Raw genomic sequence first — 19673 nt, 5'->3', positions numbered from 1 at the left:
AACCTGCACTGTTCATGTGACTGAATTGCATGTTAGACCACTGGTCTCACTGAACTCCAACTTTATCTAGCTTCATCTTTAACTAAATCTAAGCTAATTGCCCCAACTTCTCCTTGTGGTAGCAAGTTCCACATCATAACCACTCTCTGGATTAAAGAAAAACTTTCTCCTGAATTTTTTATTGGGATTCCTAGTGATTATCTAAAATTTATGACCCTCAGTTGTGGCCTTGCCAAAGAGTAGAAACGTTCTATTTGTGCCAGTTCTATTAAGCTTTTTCACAATTACTGTGACTCGAATGAAGTTGCCTCTCAGTGTTAAATAATCTGGAATTTTTTAGTTTCTGGTCAGTCTTTCTACGTGCATATAATCTCAGAATCCTGGTATGATTCCAATTGTTTGAGATTGTCTGGCAAAGAGCTAGCACAAACATGATTGGCTAAATAGCCTTCTCCTATATTTTTAAGCTTAGTTGCTTCGATTAAATGACCATCTGCTGTTATGAACTTGCAGTTTGCGGTCAGCCACTGACCTTGTAGACCTTCAAAGTGATGTCACAAGTTTTGTGGTGTCACTTTCCTCTGTTATAATGTAGGTTTCATCCTGATGCCATCCCAAGAGAAATTCTTGATTCCAGAGATAGTGACATCAACAGATTGGCTGAGAGGCCAATCAGATTTAAGAATACTTACACAGCAAACAGGAAAGTTAAAAGCACTGATCATCATCTATACTATATGAGGTTTATCTAGAAACAGAAATATTATAAACAACTTATGGAGATAGGAAAATGACTTTCATTATTTTAAAATGGTCAGCGGAATGTTGGTGGGTAGGGAACAAAGCTTCAGATTTCTGAACGTAGCTTTTTTCAGAGCCAGAGAGTTTGCTCGCAAGTAATAATAACTTTGTTTTCCATTAAAACTTCCATTATACCTCATTAAACAAACCATCACATTTTCAAAGGCTTTTACAATGGGAAAATTGTGTTAAACGTTGAAGCTCGCTTTGCCCCACTTATGTTTGAGAAGACTAGAAATGCACACGCTGTTGCTGACCATGATATCCCTAGCAACAGCTCCTGGATTTCCATGTTTTCTTGTGCATGTGTATACACCAGAAGTTGCTGTCAGTTTTGCAGAGTAGTTACAATATACACTGACAGTTTCACCATCATTATATCTGCAAAATCCAGAGCACTGTAGTTTTCTATGAGTCAACATTACTTCTCGGTTTTTATGTGATATGCTTCTCATTCACCTGAGGTGGAACCTTTAATGTTCTGTGAATCTGTATTGCCAAGTATCTGCTTTTCGCGCTTCTAATCAAAGAGACGCCAACCTTGTGCGAAGCAGCATTAACTATCCGATTACGGCTCTGCACCTACTTTTCTGTTTCTAGTTGTAGCTCCACATTTCTTTACAAGTCATCCAAACCTGGCTTCGTCAGAAATACATAATGGTAGTCAGTGTTGCATCTAATTTTCTTACTAGCCGCGCAGTGTTTTGAATCTGGACACTGCACGACAGTGACTTTCAGAATCGATGTTCAATGCTGCAATCAGTGTGCTGAAGCTATTCATCATGCATGGTACATCAGAGCAGCTACATGCTCTCCAGCTGCATTTTTAACGCCACTCGTTGCTGTATTCTGGCGAGTGTTTGAAGTTCCTTGAAGTTTTCTGCATCTTTGTGAGCAGGGATCCACACACATTCAGGTCATATATCTGGTCTCTGATGACCGTAGACCTGAGAAGTTTGACCTCTGTAATTTTTGCCTTAGTTTCTTTTCCTAAACAAAACAGGCTGTATCCTCTGTTTTACCATCATCTGAAAATTTCAACAGCACTTCCTTTAGAACCACCTCCAAATCTCAAAAGAGCAGATGAACATTCACGTAATTTATATTATGTAACTATCTCACCCTTGCTTTATTTTCCTGATGAAAAACCACACTTTTAAGAGAGAAGTATACTGCAGGTGCAGTCAATCTTGCTGTAGTTTGTGTGATCCTTTTTACGTAGACTGTTCTTGGTCAGTAAATAGACCCTTTGCTGTAAAATAGACTGTTGTAAGTCATGACACCCACCCCACCACTAACTCAGCAGCTAACACAGTGCAGTTCACTGACATGATTGCAGTCATGTCAATTGACTCTAACTTTTGGATTTAGGTGCAACAGCGCTTCGATTTGAACCAAGCTGATGCAAACTTGTTTTCTTGTAGTAAAAACTAAATCTAAGACAATATTTACAAGCTAAAGAAGTGGACAATATACCACATTCTTCCGAATGTAATGTTTGAATCAGTCGTTCAATTAATTTGAAGAGCGCAGCAATTTCAAGTTAAACCAGCTGATATACCGTAATTGTATTTAAAGCTTCTGCAGTTCCTGTTTCAACATTCACATTACATCTCTCATTTAAAAAAAAATCATCAACTGGAAATTTGTAGAAATTCTCCCTTCCTCATTCCTCTCCTTGACTGATTTGCCGGGCATTGGTAAAACATTCATACCTCACCCACATGGCAGCTTACCTTGTATGAACTGACTTAATTAATAAGTAGACTTTGATTGGCATTACTTAGGTAATGAATCATGATCTACAAAGGACTGTTGTCATCTCTCTCTCTTAGACAGAGACATAATTTGTTATACATCCAGTCTTGGGTTGGCAAGTGATTTCGCATGCATTCACTTGTTGTGGAATTGGACTTTTGGGCACCTTTTGCGTGAAACTGGAGATGTGGAGGAGCTCGTCGTTTCCAGGAATTCACAGCATCCACATGGCAATTTCCATACTAAAGCCCAACTGTACACCATTTCAGGTACTGATAGCCAGGAAATCCCCATTATACTGTGCTGTTTGACTGCCATCACTGATGATATGGCTCAGAGGAAAGGAAGGTTTGTTCCCTGCTTCACAGACAGGGACCGGAGGTTTGGGTGGATGAGGTGCATGGTGTACGAGGAGAGGAGGGCAGTCCTTTTTCCAGCTGACCAGCATATTAAATGGTCACGCCACTAGATCAAGTCAGCCTGGACCTAGATTGCAGTGGGGGTCAGTGCTGTATCTAGGGTGAAGCAGACACCCAACAGTACAGGAGGAAGGGTAGTAATCTTCTGCACTTTGCAAGCGTAGGTGCCACCATATTCTCTCTGCTACATCACTCACCAGGCCATTACTCACTGCCACCCCTTACATACACACACCACATACATGTCTCAGGATCCCATGCATCATGGCCACTCAACGGCTGTCTCTGATCCATCTTATCCTTCCAAACTACTCACTTGTCTTGACCTGCTTCCTACCGACTCATTGGAAGCACCTCAGTATCTCCTCTGGTCTTGCATCACCACTAACTACTTTTCCATGCACTTCCTTCATTTTCACTCCTTTCCATTATCCCTTGCAGGGCAGAATAAATTGAGCCAAAAGGTGCAAGGTTTTATTTTTATGGGGGTAGATGGTGGAGGTTTCTGTTCTCTTACTTTGTCTCTTCGCTCTCTCTCTCTGCCTGTCTCTCTTTCTCTCTGTTCATCTGTCTGCCCTCCACAGTCTCGGTGTGTCTCTGTCTGTCTGAATCTCTGTCTGTCTGAATCTCTGTCTGTCTGAATCTCTGTCTGTCTGAATCTCTGTCGGCCTGTCTCTCTGTCTGCCTATCTCTCTGTTTGTCTGTGAATGAAAAAAAAATCTGTCCTTGCCTGGAGAATAGTTTGGCTGCTCACGTGGAAATGACGAGAGCTCAAAGACCAACTCACCCAGTCACCCTCATAGTGCTGCATTGTGCCGTTTTCACATTACAGTCAGTGCTAAATCATGCTTTTGTCTCTCTTAACAGTAAATTCCCATGCTTCTCTTACATATACAGTAGTAGCACCCAGCAAATCTTGTCAAAGAGGTCAGTGTGAGAGATCTTCAGCTTCATATCTGCCTTGAGGAAGAAACCACTGAAGCCTGTTAGGATTCAGCAGCATTGCTTTCACTGGCACCCTTCACCTGGGCTTTAATTGTGGCACTGCAAATATGAAAGCTGAATGGCCCCAGCGGTGGCAAACACTTACAGCCACAGCATTCCCAGAAAATGGCTTCTAAGGGGCCAGTTGTGAAATTAACAAGGTAGAGAACAGAAGAGGGAAGTATCATTCTGTATGATTGAGATGCCATGAATCTCAATCAACAAAACACATTCACTTTTTTTCTTATTAGAATGGAGCTCAGTAATAGCCTTTGTCCCTCTAATTTTCTCTTTATACTCTTCCACTTTGTCCTTATTGATGGCAATGATTTGCAGAGGAGTCCCACCAGTCACTTTGAGGTTCTGAGTCCTCCTCTACCTTCACTAAATCTTTCAAGGTCAAATTTTCCAACACTGGATGTTAGCAGGAGCAGTGGTTGATAAAGTTTTCTCTTTTTGTTTAGCTCTAAGGATGTTGGAGCTGATTATAATCCTGTTTTATTTGTGAAGAAGTTAGATATCACATTGTATTCTCGCGTTGCGTCTCTAACTTTCAGATGTCTCAAAGTTGGTTTTCGATGTTCTTCTTTCACCCTCACAGGTATGCGGGAGAGATATTAGATGAAGATATGTATCAAGGCAGGAATCTGGTCAACAATCGCTCTTTGCAGGCATTAGTAGCAGGGTTGAAAGCTTACAGCACCTGGGAGAATCTAGCCTGTTTGCAAGATTGTCGAGAGTGCACCGGTGGTATGGTGAGTAAATCATGTGGAAATTATTCTTTTCAAACTGTGCCAAAAGAGCATGGGATAAGTTTATGAAGCCTGAACTGGGAAATGTACATTTCAACCCTAAACTGTAGTATTTGTAGTCTGGAGACCTGACAACTAATTCTAGATATTGACATTTCAGTGCAGTGCTGAGGGAGTGCTGGATTGTACAAGGTTCTATCTTTAATTTATAACACATTGAATTGAGCTTGTAAGTGCCCACTTAAATTCATGCAAAAGTTTCCATGGCGTTATTTCTAAGAAGGCCAGAGAATTTATCCACTGAACTGGACGATATTTCTCTCTCGACAACTAATTTGCTATCTGGGCCCGAAACGTCAGCTTTTCTGTTCCTAAGATGCTGCTTGGCCTGCTGTGTTCATCCAGCTCTACACTTTGTTATCTCTTAATTTGCTATCACGCTGCTCAGAAAGCAGAATTTAGTGGCTTTTGGAAATATGAATAAGAATGGAAAATTCCAGAAATACTTTGCAGGTTATGGTAGCATATGTGGAGAGAGAGAATTAATGTTTCGGATCTATGAATTTTCATCAAAAAGGCATTGAGTGTGTTCTACAACTTGGGACTCCTGGGGAATAGATTATGCCATCATTGGGAACAAGAATCAAGTGCAGTCGGAGTCAAATGTTTTGGAAGAGTGTGGAACATTCATCGGGTAGGTCAGTGGTCCTAAGGTTCTGAGAATATTGGAAAGGGAGAGTTTAAGACAAAGGTGGTAGCTCTGCGATCTGACACCACTGAATGATAACTCCCGGGATTGAGCAGCATTGAGGAGGAGATTCTCAACGTCGTGAAGCATTGGGCAATTATAGAATCGATAAAGACTGAAATAGTGCTCTGAGATTTTGGATAATTAACAATGTTGGCAGGATATAGGGATTGTAGTGGATGAGTGGGAGTTGTAATTCAATTGAAAGCGTTGTGATTTGTTTATAATGTAGTGTGCTATGTTTAGATAATGCTGGAGGAGTAGTGTCCAACAGCTTTATGGGGGAGAATTCCTTTCATCAGCATATTCCTATCTAGCACATCTCACTACAATACATCCTCAAAACAGAAAGTAAGAGTTTCCATAAATATTTAAAGAAGAAAATAGTTGACTAAGTGAACATTGGTTCTATTGAAAATCGGATGGGAAAATTAATAGTGGAAAAGAATGAACCAATATTTTTCATCTGTCTTCACTATAGAGTGGACAAATAACATCCAGAAGCAACAATAAGTCACGAAATGGAGGATCTGAAGAAAATTCCAAACACCAGAGAAGTAGCACTGAGTAAATTATTGGAGCTGCAGGTTGACAAGTATCCTCATCCGAGAGTTTTGAAATAGGGGCTAGTGAGGTATTTTTTCAAACTTACCTTGATCAGGGAAGGTCCCTTTAAGTTTGAAGCTAGCAGATTTAATGCCTTTATTCAAGAAGGAAGGGATTCACATTAAGCAGTAAGCTACAGGACAGTTAGCTTAACAGCTGTCATGGGGGAAATCTTAAAATCTATTACTAAAGAAGTAATAACTGGACACAGGAATTATTAAAGGAATCAGGGAGAGTCAACACGGTTTATGCCAGGTAAATAATATTTGACCCATCTATTAGAGCTCTTTGAGGAGGTCACATGTGCTGTCAATAAAGAAGGATCTCTGGGTGTACTGTACTCCGACTTTTTCAAGGTATTTAATAAGACGTCACATCAAGGGTTTTGCAGAAAATAAAAACTCATAATATAGTGGTTAGAATATTGGCTTGGATAGAAGATTGGTAGGCTACCAGAAAGCAGAGATTACGTAAAACTTGGGTCATTCAGGTTGTCGAGATGTAACATGTGTCGTGCCACAGGGATTAATACTGGGACGTCAGCAATTTACTGTTTATATAAATAAATTGGATGAAGGAATGGAAGGTATGCTTATGAAATTTGTTGATGACGCAAAGATAGGAGAGTAAGTTGTGAAGAGGACACAAGGTGGTTACAAAGAGATGTAAGTAGTTTAAGTAAGTGGGCAAAAATTTGGCAAAGGGAGTATAATGTGAAAAATGTGAAATTGAGCATTTTGCCAGGAAAAGTAAAGAAAGGGATATCATCTCAGTGATGAGAGATTGCAGAGGAATTTGAATATCCTCATACATGAATCATAGAAGGTTAGTACGTAGGGACAGCAAGTAGGAAAGCTAATAGTATGTTATAATTTATTATAAAGGGAATTGAACTACAAAGAAGGGAGGTTATGCTTGACTTATACAGGGCACCGGTGGCACAATGTCTGGAGTACGGTGCACAGTATTGTTTGCCATTTTTTAAGGAAGAATCTAAAAGTGTTGAAGGGTTTCAGAGGAGGTTTACTGGACTAATAACTGAAATAGGTGAATTACCTTATGAGGAAAGATAACAAAGTGTGGAGCTGGATGAACACAACAGGCCAAGCAGCATCTCAGGAGAAGAAAAGCTGACGTTTCGGGCCTAGACCCTTCATCAGAGAGCTCTCTGATGAAGGGTCTAGGCCTGAAACGTCAGCTTTTGTTCTCCTGAGATGCTGCTTGGCCTGCTGTGTTCATCCAGCTCCACACTTTGTTATCTTGGATTCTCCAACATCTGCAGTCCCCATTATCACTGATACCTTATGAGGAAAGGTTGGATAGGCTAGTCTTATGTCTGCTGGAATTTAGATAAGTAAGAGGTGACTTGATTGATACATATAAAATACTGAAGGTTTTTGACAAGGTGGGTGTGAAGAGGATGTTTTCTCTAATGTGAAATCTAGAATTAGAGTTCCAAAATCAGGAGTCAGCCATTTTAAATGGAGATTGGGTGAATTTTTTCTGAGGTTGTGAATCTTTAGAAGCCTCTTTTGAAAAGGAGGTGGAAGTAGAATACTTGAAAATTTTAAGGTAGAGATAGATCAATTCTTGTGAAGTGAGGGGCTGTAAGGTTAGAAGGGGTAGGAGGGAATGTGAATTTGAGATTACAATCAGCTTAGCCGTGATCTCATTCGATGACAGAGCAGGCTAGAGGGGCTGAATGGCTTACTCCTGCTCTTGATATGTATGTTTTTACCCTATCACCTTTAGAGATTCAAATACTTACTTTGCTCTAATTGATCAGTTCTCTTGTTCATTTTCCTACCTGTAAATATTCTGCTTCTTACAATGAACATAAAGGAAGTCATGGATAGGGTCTACAATTTCTTGATGACCACATTGTGGGTTTGGAGGCTGCTGGGAAGGTTTCTGCATATATCCTTCTGGTGTTGACACTATATCGGTTGTCAAGATAGCGGATGAGATGCCAATTAAGTAGGCTGCTTTCCCTTGGATTCTGTCAAACTGTGTCAAGCAATTCTAATATCAAAGTGTAAATGAACTTACAGATTCAGTGCAGAAGCAAACTATTTGACTCCTAGACCTGTTCCACCATTCAGCTGATCATGGCTGATCGGTTTGAGTTTCAAATTCCACATTCTCACCTACTCTTTGATTCCATTGTTTCTCAAATATCTATCTACCTCCACCTTAAAAAATAATCAATGACCCTGCATCCCCACAGTTTGAGTCAGAGACTTCCAAAGTTGTACAACCTCACAGAAAGAACATCGGTTCTTCTCTCTCTTCTAAAACAGCAACCCTCTCATTTTCTTAAACTGTGCTCCATAGTTCTGGATTCAGTGCAAGAGGAAATATCCTTTCCACGTCCACTGGTCAAGACTGTTCAGGATCTTATATACTTCAATCAAGTCACCCTTCATTCTTTTACACTCCAATGAAAGCAAGCCCAGTGTATCTAATCTATCCAACCTTGAACAAAGCCAGTTTACATCTGCGAGCTTGGAGTGATAGGTGATCTTGACTTTGCGAGAGTTAAGAAATGGCCAGTAGAGTTCATGATGACCAGGTTTATTGATCATCCATGTGCTCATTGATCCACATTGGCTTCAGTCACAGAAAAACTCCTGTTAAACGCTCATCCTTGTTCTCAAATCCATCTTTAATTGACATTAACCTGCATGGAATGCCAGGCTATTTCAGATAAGAGTTGCTGCACCCACTTGTAGGCCAAACTGGGCAAGGAGGAAAGATTTCCCTTTTTTAAGCTGGATAGGTTTTTAGAGCAGTCAGTGATGTCTTTATGTTTACCATTGCTGACACCAGATTTAGTATTGAAGTTCAATTCTAACAGCTGAAAGTTATTTAGGATTTGAATCTGATTTGAGCATCAGCCTGGGCCTCTGGGTTTAGAAGTCCAGTGACATTCCCATGACAGTTATATATAGGAGAGCAGTAACTTAATGGAATTTAAGTAACACATCTGAAGAAAGGTTTATCACAAAAGGTGAGCAATTTAAATTGTGATCCTGTGAGGACAACTGTGAAATTGTGAAACTGTGAGGAAGGTAGTTTTAAATTACCGACCATGATATTTCGAAAATGTACAGAACCATTTCATTCAAAGGCCTTTAAGATATTGGTATTAGTCCTTTGGCTCAAAAGAACAAGTGAAATTTTTTAACATCTTCTTTGAAAGCCGTAAATAAATACAATTAGCGGTAAGTCCCAGTGGTAATTAGTTCAGTCAGGAGCATAACAAGCTTCTGTGTAGGGCCAGTTTCTTGCATACACTTGTTTTAAAAAAGTGGCAAAATTCACAGAGGAATGAATTGTACTTAAAATCACACTAAGAAACATCATGTAACTGAACATTAACTTCAGACCAAAAAATTTACTGAGTCACATGTTTTTGCATTTTTGATATATTGTATGTTAATCATTGAATATTTGCAAAGAATTAGATACCTTTGAAGATTTCAAAATGGTTTTACAAATCATATGGAAAATATGAATGGGTTCTATAATGTGATAGTCAACAATAAATAAATGATATGATCTTGTGAATGTTTGCCACAACTGTAGCAATTTTGTGATATCTTGCTTATTTTAAAAGAAAAAACTTGAAATCAAGTAGTTTTCACGTAAATCCTTCATATTTTCCTGATAATAATGACACAATTTATAGGGTAGAGGAAGTGCTCCAAACTGTGTTCAAACAACAACATATTTGCTTACCAAGTTCACCTATCAGCACTTGTTTGTAGGTTGTTTTTCAATAAGTCTAAACAAAATAAAAACTGAAAGAATTGCAGATGCTGTAAATCAAGAACAGAAACAAAGTTGCTGGAAAAGCTCAGCAGGTCTGGCCGCATCTGTGAAGTTATAAACAGGGTTAATCTTTCGGTGACCTTTCCTCAGACCCTTCTGAGGAAGGGTTGCCAGACCCGAAATGTTAACTCTGTTTTTTCCTTCACCGTTTAAACAAAATGCCTATCTCATGGCTTTCTCTTCACCTATGCCCCCATTCCCTGCAATCTGCTGATTCTAATTCTTTCAATATTTTTGTTTGTTGCGTTGTAAAAGAAGTAGACCACTTAACCTCTTTTACCTACTTCGTTGATCAATTAGATTATTGCAGATACCTCCACATCATGTTCTTTCCCCATATAACTTTGTTATTTAACAGGAAATTTTAGTTTAAAATTAAAAATTGACCCAGCACCCATTTCTATTTACGAAGTAGTGTTCCAATTTTCCAAACCCTTTACGTCGGGAAATGTTTCCTAATTTTGCTTCTGATAGATCTTACTCTAATTTTCACATTATGCACCCAAGTCCTGGACATGAAAACCAGTAGAATTTATTTTTTTGTTTCAGTATATGTTCCCTGCAATATCTTGAAACCTTTGACAATATCAATGCAGTACAGCAATAATTCTAATTTAATTTGTAGATTTTAATCTACATATAGGCTGGGGAAATCATCTGGGCAATTGGAGCCTAGAGCATGGGTTCAGAAAATGTTTTTGGGATAGTTTTCATAGCACAATATGTTTGGGAGTCAACCAGAGAGTAGGCTATACTAGATCCAGCCTTATTTAATGAAATAGATTAATTAATGATAACAAAGTGTGGAGCTGGATGTACACAGCAGGTCAAGTAGCATCTTAGGAGCACAAAAGCTGATGTTTTGGGCCTAGACCCTTCTTCAGAAATGGGAGAGTGGGAGAGGGTTCTGAAATAAATAGGGAGAGGGGGAGGCGGATCAAAGATGGAGAAGATAGGTGGAGAGGAGACAGACAAGTTAAAGGGGCGGGGATGGAGCCAGTAGAGGTGAGTGTAGATGGGGAGGTGGGAGGGATAGGTCAGTCCAGGGAGGACGCACAGGTCAAGGGGGTGGAATGAGATTAGTAGGTAGGAAATGGAGGTGCAGCTTGAGGTGGGAGGAGGGAATAGGTGAGAAGAAGAACAGGCTAGGGAGCTGGGCTGGTTTTGGAATGCAGTGGGGGAAGGGGAGATTTTGAAGCTTGTGAAATCCACATTGATACCATTGGGCTGCAGGGTTCCCAAGCAGAATATAAGTTGCTGTTCCTGCAACCTTTGGGTGGCATCATTGTGGCACTGCAGGAGGCCCAGGATGGACATGTCGTCTGCGGAATAGGAGGGGGAGTTGAAATGGTTCGCGACTGGGAGGTGCAGTTGTTTATTGCGAACCAAGCGTCGGTGTTCTGCAAAGCGGCCCCCCAGCCTCCGCTTGGTTTCCCCAATGTAGAGGAACTCACAACGGGTACAGCGGATGTAGTGTACCAATGTGGTATATACCTTGTTGCCCCTGTTTGACTTGCCAGGTAATTTCCTGCGTTGTAATATCACACATTCCTGATGGAATTCTGATATGCTTCAGAACACAATTCCCTTCATTACTCACATGTTGACTATCACATTAAGGTTCTCCATTTCAGATCATGGATTATTTAAATTTCCAGAAGGTGCTGTAATGAGGTGTCACACCAAAACATACTGTAGAATGTAAAATCTCATGTTGTAAATAGTAACATTGACATTATTAGAAGATTGGCTGACTAACAAGAAACAGAGTAGGCATAAATGGGTCTTTTTCTGGTTAACAATGTACGGTATGCCAAGGTATCAGTACTGGGGCCTCAACTGTTTACAATTTATACAGATTTGTTGGGTGAGGGACTAAACATATGATTGCTACATTTGTTGATAACATCAAGTAGGTAGAAAAGTAGATTGAGACGAGGACACAAGGTCAAAAAGGGATATATACATTTTGTGTGTAGGCAAAAATCTTGCAAATTGAATACAAAGTGGAATTGTCCATTTTTGCATGAAAATTTAAGAAGGAGCATAACATCTAAATGGTGATAAACTGCAGAGCTAAAGCAAATGATTTGTAAAGCTAATAGAAAGTTATTTATCATGAGGGGTACTGAATACAAAAGTACAGGTTATACTTTAGTTATGCACTGGTGAGGTGACATCTGGAATATTATGTACAGTGTCGGTCTTCTTATTGGTCCTTAAAGCAATGGAAACAGTTCAGGGGAAGTTTACTGGACTGACACTTGGAATGGGCAGGTTGTCTTGTGAGGAAAGGATAAACAGGCTAGGCTGGCTTTTACTGGGTTTTAGAAGAGTACAAGGTGACTTTATTGAAATATATAGGTTTCTGCAGGGTTCTTGATGGGATGAATAAGAAAAAGATGTTTCCTCATGTGGGACAATCTCGAACTAGGGGTCACGTTTTAAAAATTAGGTGTTACATTTTAGACAAAGATGAGAAGAATTTGTTTTGTCACAGAGTGCCATGAGTCTTTGGAGCTGTCTTCCTGAAAAGACGTTATAAGCAGAGTTTTTGAATTTTTTTTATAGCAGAGGTAGATAGTTTCTTGATAAGCAAGAAGGAGTATTGAGGGGATAGTTGAGAATGTGGAATAATCAGACTTGATTTTATTGAATAGTGGAGCAGGCTTAAGGGGCCAAGAGGCCTATTCCTGACCCTAGCTTGCATGTTCATGTGTAGATCTTTGCAATAATCCCTCCAAGGCCAGTATCTGGTTTTGAAGGTGTGGCCCCCACCATTGCTCATGAGGCTCCAGGCTGTAGTCTAACCATGGTTTTGTATATTTGGAAGATCACTTCTATTTTTGTTTTCCTTTTTTCTTCCTTTTGTTTTCTAGTCCTCCAGATTTCAAGGTCAGTCATTTTTGTTAGGCTTTTTGATTATTTTCTGGACCTTTCAAATTTTAATGATCAATGTTTCTGGGGACCTCCACAGTTTTGAGATCTCCCCCATTTAGAAATTGCAGCTTTTGGGTCGAGTTGGATGACCACACATTTGCCTACATTGAAATCAATTTGCCTCAGCTTTGCGTTTTATGTAGATGATTGATATTCTTTTCTAAATTCATGCTTCGGTAGTTGCAGTTTATAGTTTCACCTGTCATTAAAAAAATTGAATATGTGGTCTTCAACACCCTCATCTCTGTTGTAAATAAATATGCTGTATTGTGCAGGGTGCAATCCATAACCTTGCGAGACACCACTAATTGTATCCTGCCAATCAGAATACTCGCGTATTCTGCAGTATATCAAATACCTCCCTGCTATTTCAGTCATGATCAAAAACAATCTGTTTTATCAGATATAACCTAGCTATATAACCTACAAATCAATTTTGGTTCTTTCTAATCAGCCGTTTACTTGTATTTCTGTTATTCGTTTTCCTCTCTTACCCTTTCTGTTACTTCAAACCTTTCCTTGCTAGGTTTATCCACTCTATTACTCTCTGTTTTTAATTTTTCTGTCAAGTTTTCCATATCTTTCTGGTACTGCTCCTGTGCTGTTAATCTCTGTGCGATAGCTTTGTGTTGTTTTTCTGTCTATTGCACTCTTATAGGCCCTGAGGCCAGTTGCAGCAGATCATGTGATTGCCCAAGAACAGAGATTTGACTTCTAATTAATTTATTTAGCTGGTAGGTGTCATGACATCGTGATATTTACAAGTGATACATTGCACATGTTGTACTCTCATAAAGATCTAAGTTTCAAACTTAAATTTTGGATTAAAAAGATAAATTGAAATTATGTAGCATCAGCTCAGTTCTCACATTCACTCTCTCTTACTTTGGATCTGACTCTTTCTCTGTTTGTCTGTCTCTGTCTCTCTCTCTCTCTCTGTCTCTCTCTCGTTATGCCCTGCTGCACCCGCCTCCCAAATAAAAAAGACTTTCTTCTTTCCTTGGAGGTAGCTGCCACTTTAGCCCACAGCCACAACTTTTTTTTAAACACAAGGTTATCTAACAAGGTTTTCGCAACTCACTGCTAGCCCACAGTTACACGTTAGTCTTGTGCCAGCTTTCCTTTTAGCCAGAAGTAGACATTGCATATTCAGTAAAAGAGATACACAGTGGCTGTCTGGGTTATCAGTGAATGCCACATTGCAATGTCTTTCTCTGATGCTGCTTCTATTCCTTTCCAGAAACAATGTAACATAAAACTGTGTTGCAATCTGTAATCATGTGTGCTGTTATTACTGCTACATATCTGAATCGTCCTCGTGCTTTATAATGGTAATAATTTTGTTTCAAGAGGGTGTTAAACGTAAAGCCTCTCTAAATATGATCAGTCGTCAGTAGACTCATTTATAACAATAGATGTATTTCTGCCAAAAAAGGAATAATGTCAGAGCCTTTAATTTAAAATGAATAAAGAAGTTCCATTCAATTTGTATGACATGGTGGTCTGGGGATTTTACAAGTAATTTGGTGACATGAGTATTATGACTCTTAAATAGGTGAACTTTATATCTTCTGCCAAGGGTTCAACTTTCATTTCTTATCGTGTTTGAACTTGAGTGTACACTACTATCTAGTGTTCTAGATATGCTTTTTGGATTTGGAGAATTAGGAGGATGGAGGGGAAATTGTGGTGGCCCTGCTAATAGGTAGACTATTGATGCAAACACAATGGATAGGCTTGGAAATGGACAGGAATCCACGTACTCTCAGCCATTGACTTGTGCTTATGGTGGTGGTGTGGAGAACAAACTAGTGGAACCTCACTGTTGTTAACAGGGCCATTGATACAGAGGCATCTCTTGTTGAGAATTTCCAATTTCATGGTCTCACAATTTCCAGGAGACAATTGTGGTCTAGGCTTATGAAGTTTGATGGTAAAGTTTAATTTTAGCAAGTTACTACCAGTGGTCCTATTACAAATTCTGTGATGCACCTACAGATTAAGACCATAAGAAGCTGGAACAGGAAAAGGCTATTCTGCTCCTCAAGCCTGCGGTGTCATTTAATAGGGTCATGGCTGATCCGACATTTTTCACATCTGCTTTCCCACTATTTCCTTTAAACCTTTGACATTTAAAACAGATTTTAGCATTGTACTGTAAATCTGTCTTTCAAACCAAGATTTATTTTCCTGGACAGAACACACATACTTTGAATAAATCGTTATTTTTTCAGTGCAAAGTTTAGTTCTTTCCTGGGGGGGTTTAACTATAAGTAAAAGGAGGAGAAATAGGCCATTCAGTCCATTACCTTCACACTACTATTCAGTGGGATCATGGCTAATCATACAGTTCTTAATTCCACTTTCCTGTCTTTTCCTGGATTCTCTTATTGATTAAAAATCTCTTCATCTCAACCTTAACATATCTATGTATAACAATTATGAGTGGAGAATAGTTTTTTTTCTGATGAAGGGCCTAGGCCCAAAACATCAGCTTTTGTGCTACTAAGATGCTGTGTGGCCTGCTGTGTTCATCCAGCTCCACACTTTGTTATACCCAATTGCTTTAGATCTAATTCTCTCTAATGTGAAAATCAGTATGAACTTCTCAAAGATAGCCATGAGATGTCATATTTTTCAGAGTAGATTTATTGTCCTTGACAATGGCCCATTACTCATTGCCCATTAAGTTTTATAAGTTAAACTTTCACCTTGATTACCTGTAATACTCCCTGAAGGCTCAGTTGTCATACCAAATACCAAAAAAGGCTGATGATACAAATCAGCACTGAAGCATTTGTGATGCTCAATGTTGCACAGTAGTGCACTCAAGTCCAGCTCTACTCAGTTCCCAGACTGAACCATATCAATGGGGAAGGACCTAGTGGAGAATATGACATTGGATGAATCAGGGGAAGGTGGAGAGTGGGGTAAGTCATGAATGCTGACTGCCAGTGCAGTAGTCAATTAGTATGGATTGGTATGATTACCCACTCTCTCATCTTCAGTGTCTCCAGTTGGGCTAAGGATAGAAATTAGAGCCAAAAGAAGAAAAAATGCCAAGAAATTGCTTCTGTAATACAAAGAAACAAATGAAAAACTTTGTTTAGTGGAAGGGTGTTGATTCAATCTGTTTATTGTCTGTTGCAGAGTCTGCATGGCAAATACATTGCTGTAGAACTATCAGCGATGTTTGTGAGTTAAGATCATAGTTATGTTCCTTTGTTGCCACTTTGAATTAAATTAGATTTGTTGTTGTTGATCTAATAAAAATATAGAGACACTTTTGAATTAAGAGATATTCAGAGATACTGTTACACATCTTGGAGCAGGTGGCACTTGAGCCCAAACCTTTTGGCTGAGCAGCAGAACACTGACACAGGAGCCTCAATGCAACCATATATCCTTTTATTTAATAGAAAATGTTGGCTGCTATTCGTTTAATAAAGCTGCTTGTCCTTCTTTCCAAAACTTAATGCAGCTATTAAACTGATTATCTAATTTTAGTACGAATTATATTGCATTAGTGCTGTGTTAACCTGTTAATTTAATGAAGAAACATCAAAAAAAGACATTTAACAGTTTAACTTGTCAATCTGTTGATCTATTTCTTTAGTAAGATTGCAACCTGTTCTTTCATTACATTTAACCTGTTTATAAAATAAACTTATTAAGCTGTCCACTAAATTACCTCATCAAATTAATGTTTAAGTGAAAGATTTATTAACCTTTAAATTTAGTTATTCTCTTTCTCAAATGACCAATTAATTTCATCAGTAAATGACATTTAACATATCCATTGAATTGACCTTTCAACCTCTCAATCAAATTAACTCATTAATCAGACCATTAAATGAATTATTAAACTTGTTTACTCAATGAAGCTACATCCTATTTTTAGTGTACTGCTGGATTTTAACACATTAGTCAGATGTCAAAGATGTATAATGCAAACATTGAAATTCTAATTTTTCTAATCACTCAATGCAGCTAATATTATATCTAATGACGATATTAATAACATTGCTTTAATGCCTTGTTTTAGGGATGTGGGTATCAAGGATAAGAGTCATTTAACAATCTTCCTAACCCTTGTTCACACAAGTGGAATGTGTGAATTTGTTTTAAAAAAGTACCATTGATGGCAATGAGCAAAGATCTTCCAAACATACAAAACAAGGTGCAAACTTCATAACCACTGTGAGAGACTGGAATGTTACAGTAGAATTTAAAGACAGAAATGTAATGTGACCTCATGTAGCTTTCTTGTGATGGGAATCAATTCAGTACTGCAACAGACTGCTGCACTACATCTGTCCAGACATTTGACATAATCCCTACACTGCTCGTATTGCCTTTCATACTCCATGCACTTCTGGAGTTACTCAGGGTGACATTTGAGAGTAGCAGTTATTTCAACAGCTGCCTATTTTAAATTTTGCTTCTGAATGAATAAAGCATTTTACCAGAAGATAGCCTGTACACAGACACGTGCACATCCGTCAAAAACTCCTTCACCCCCACCCCCTTTCCTGTGGTAATGTGCAAAACACCAAAGAATTTGTTGAAAGATTGATAACATTAACGATGCAGAACCTAGGTAGAAATACCTTAACAACAGTTAGCAAGAAAGGTGTAATAGCTAGGTTTCCCTTGCGAGGTTTTGTTCTTTGATGTGACAGTTGGTTGATATTTTGATTATTAATTCTACCTGGCTGGTGACTTAGATGCTAAGTGCATTCAGAATGTGGGTGTAGAGCAATTTATAGAAATGGATGGAAACTTGATCACAATCACATTCTGCAGCCTCGTCTGTTCTGTTTGATAAGTAGCAGAGGGAGGAATTTCATGTGAAATGATGGTTGGGATCTCCCTACAGATTTTTATGCTCAGCAGCTTTCAGTTCTCTTGCTTCCTGCAGGTATTAACTCCTTTTTGGCTTGGTATAGTTTCAAATACAGTAAGCATTCCCCAATAAAGCTGAAGAAGAATCATACTGGACTCAAAATTCAGTTTCTCTCTCTCCACAGATGCTGCCAGACCTGCTGAATTTCTCCATCATTCTCTGTGCTTGTTTCAGATACCCGATACCTCAGCCCTAAGTAGCAGTTATTTTTAATTACGCTTTAATGATGAGTGACTACAAATTTTTAAGCTTCTCCTTAACCTAACCCGACATATGTTCATGGGGAATAATGTTGAGGAGACAGAACACTGTATGATTTCACATGTGTTCGCACCCTGCTTTAGGAGAGATAAATACAATTGTTAAGCCCTCACACACCAACATAGGAGCTTGTTCACATTTAGATGTAAGGAATAAAGAACTTGCTTTCATACAATAGCTTTGATTTCCTTAGTTCACATAGAGGCTTCACAACCAATGAATCGATTTTTTTAAGTGTACTCACTTGTATGTAGAGTTCACAGCACCATAAATGACACTGTTTTATTTAGAAACACTTACTTAACTGAGTGCTAGCTGGGGAAAGTCTTTCAAATTATACCGAATAGATTTTCAACTAAGCAGGTGCAATTGGTTTTACTTGCCACCAATGCTTCCCCTTAGACCATAGATGTAGGAACTGAAGTAGACTATTCAGCCCATTGAGTCTGCTACACCATTCAATGAGATCATGGATCATCTGATAATTCACCACCTTCATTTTTCTGCCCTTCACCCATTGACACTGATTTCTTTAATTATTAAAAATCTGTCTGTCTCATCTTGAGTATACTGAATTAGCCTACCCCCTCTGGTAAAGAATTCCACAGATTCACTACCCTCTAAGAAGAAATTCTACCTCATCTCTGTCTTAAATGTATAACCTGTTATTCTGTGGTTATTCTGGTCCTAGACTCTCCTGCAAAGGAAACAACCTTTCCACTTTCTGTCAAATGCCCTAAGAGTCTGATATGTTTTAGTAACTTTGTTGCTTTGGCATCTTTCAACTAACTGCCATCTGTTTTATTCAGTTTGCAGTAAGTGAATCAGCTAAAAGTGTACCATTACTGCAAGTTATGTTCTTTAAACTATATTTTAACCACATCCGCACCCCCATCTACCTACTAACCTCATCCCACCTCCTTGACCTGTCCGTCTTCCCTGGACTGACCTATCCCCTCCCTACCTCCCCACCTATACTCTTTCCACCTATCTTCTTTACTCTCCATCTTCGGTCCGCCTCCCCCTCTCTCCCTATTTATTCCAGTTCCCTCTCCCCATCCCCCTCTCTGATGAAGGGTCTAGGCCCAAAACGTCAGCTTTTGTGCTCCTGAGATGCTGCTTGGCCTGCTGTGTTCATCCAGCCTCACATTTTATTATCTTTTAACCACATGTCCACTTTGTTCGAGTTGCTGATATTCAAAGGCCCGGGTGCCTTTCCTCTTCAAATTAATTTAAAATGCAACTAAATTAATCAAACACATTCAATCTTTCACATATTTCTGTTGTTTATTGGATGATTTTTACCATTTTAGTTTTTATTAATCAGTAAACTGTAAAGATTACAAAAAATAGACTATAAACTTTATCAATGAGTCAACTATAAATTGCAAAAGAAAAGAGAACCACTCAAAGCTTCCATTGGTAACTATTCTTCCAAGTTTCAAATCCCATTCCAGGCCACAAATGAATCTAGTCTGACATTTCACAGCAGTAATGTGGGAGCACTGCATTTTCAGTGATGCTATCTTTTGTGATGAGACGCGAAACCCAGACTCTGTTTGCCGAAATGAACATGAAGGATGTCATAGCGAGGTCCAGTGCCATACCAATATGTTTAATTCTTAACTGCTCTCTGAAATGACTTAGCAAAATGCTAAGAAGGC

At 38.9% G+C, this 19673-nt stretch overlaps 1 protein-coding gene across 5 annotated transcripts in view; it reads left to right on the top strand.

Annotated features, from left to right (window-relative positions):
- The window catches only part of acoxl (acyl-CoA oxidase-like), a 322997-nt gene that overhangs the window by 156320 nt on the left and 147004 nt on the right, over positions 1 to 19673 (top strand). For all 5 annotated transcript variants that reach the window (XR_007247594.1, XM_048531552.1, XM_059645207.1 and 2 more), the window contains one exon: positions 4564 to 4717. Coding sequence is in view for 4 of the 5 variants with exons in the window: in XM_048531552.1 (XP_048387509.1) it covers positions 4564 to 4717 (154 nt within the window). In the remaining variant the exon portion in view is untranslated. The remainder of the gene's footprint in view (positions 1 to 4563; positions 4718 to 19673) is intronic.

Source organism: Stegostoma tigrinum, chromosome 4 (genome assembly GCF_030684315.1).
Source record: "Stegostoma tigrinum isolate sSteTig4 chromosome 4, sSteTig4.hap1, whole genome shotgun sequence".
In the NCBI taxonomy this organism is placed as follows: Eukaryota; Metazoa; Chordata; class Chondrichthyes; order Orectolobiformes; family Stegostomatidae; genus Stegostoma; species Stegostoma tigrinum.
Note: the sequence above shows the minus strand (reverse complement) of the source record. Positions and strands in the feature narration are given on the sequence as shown.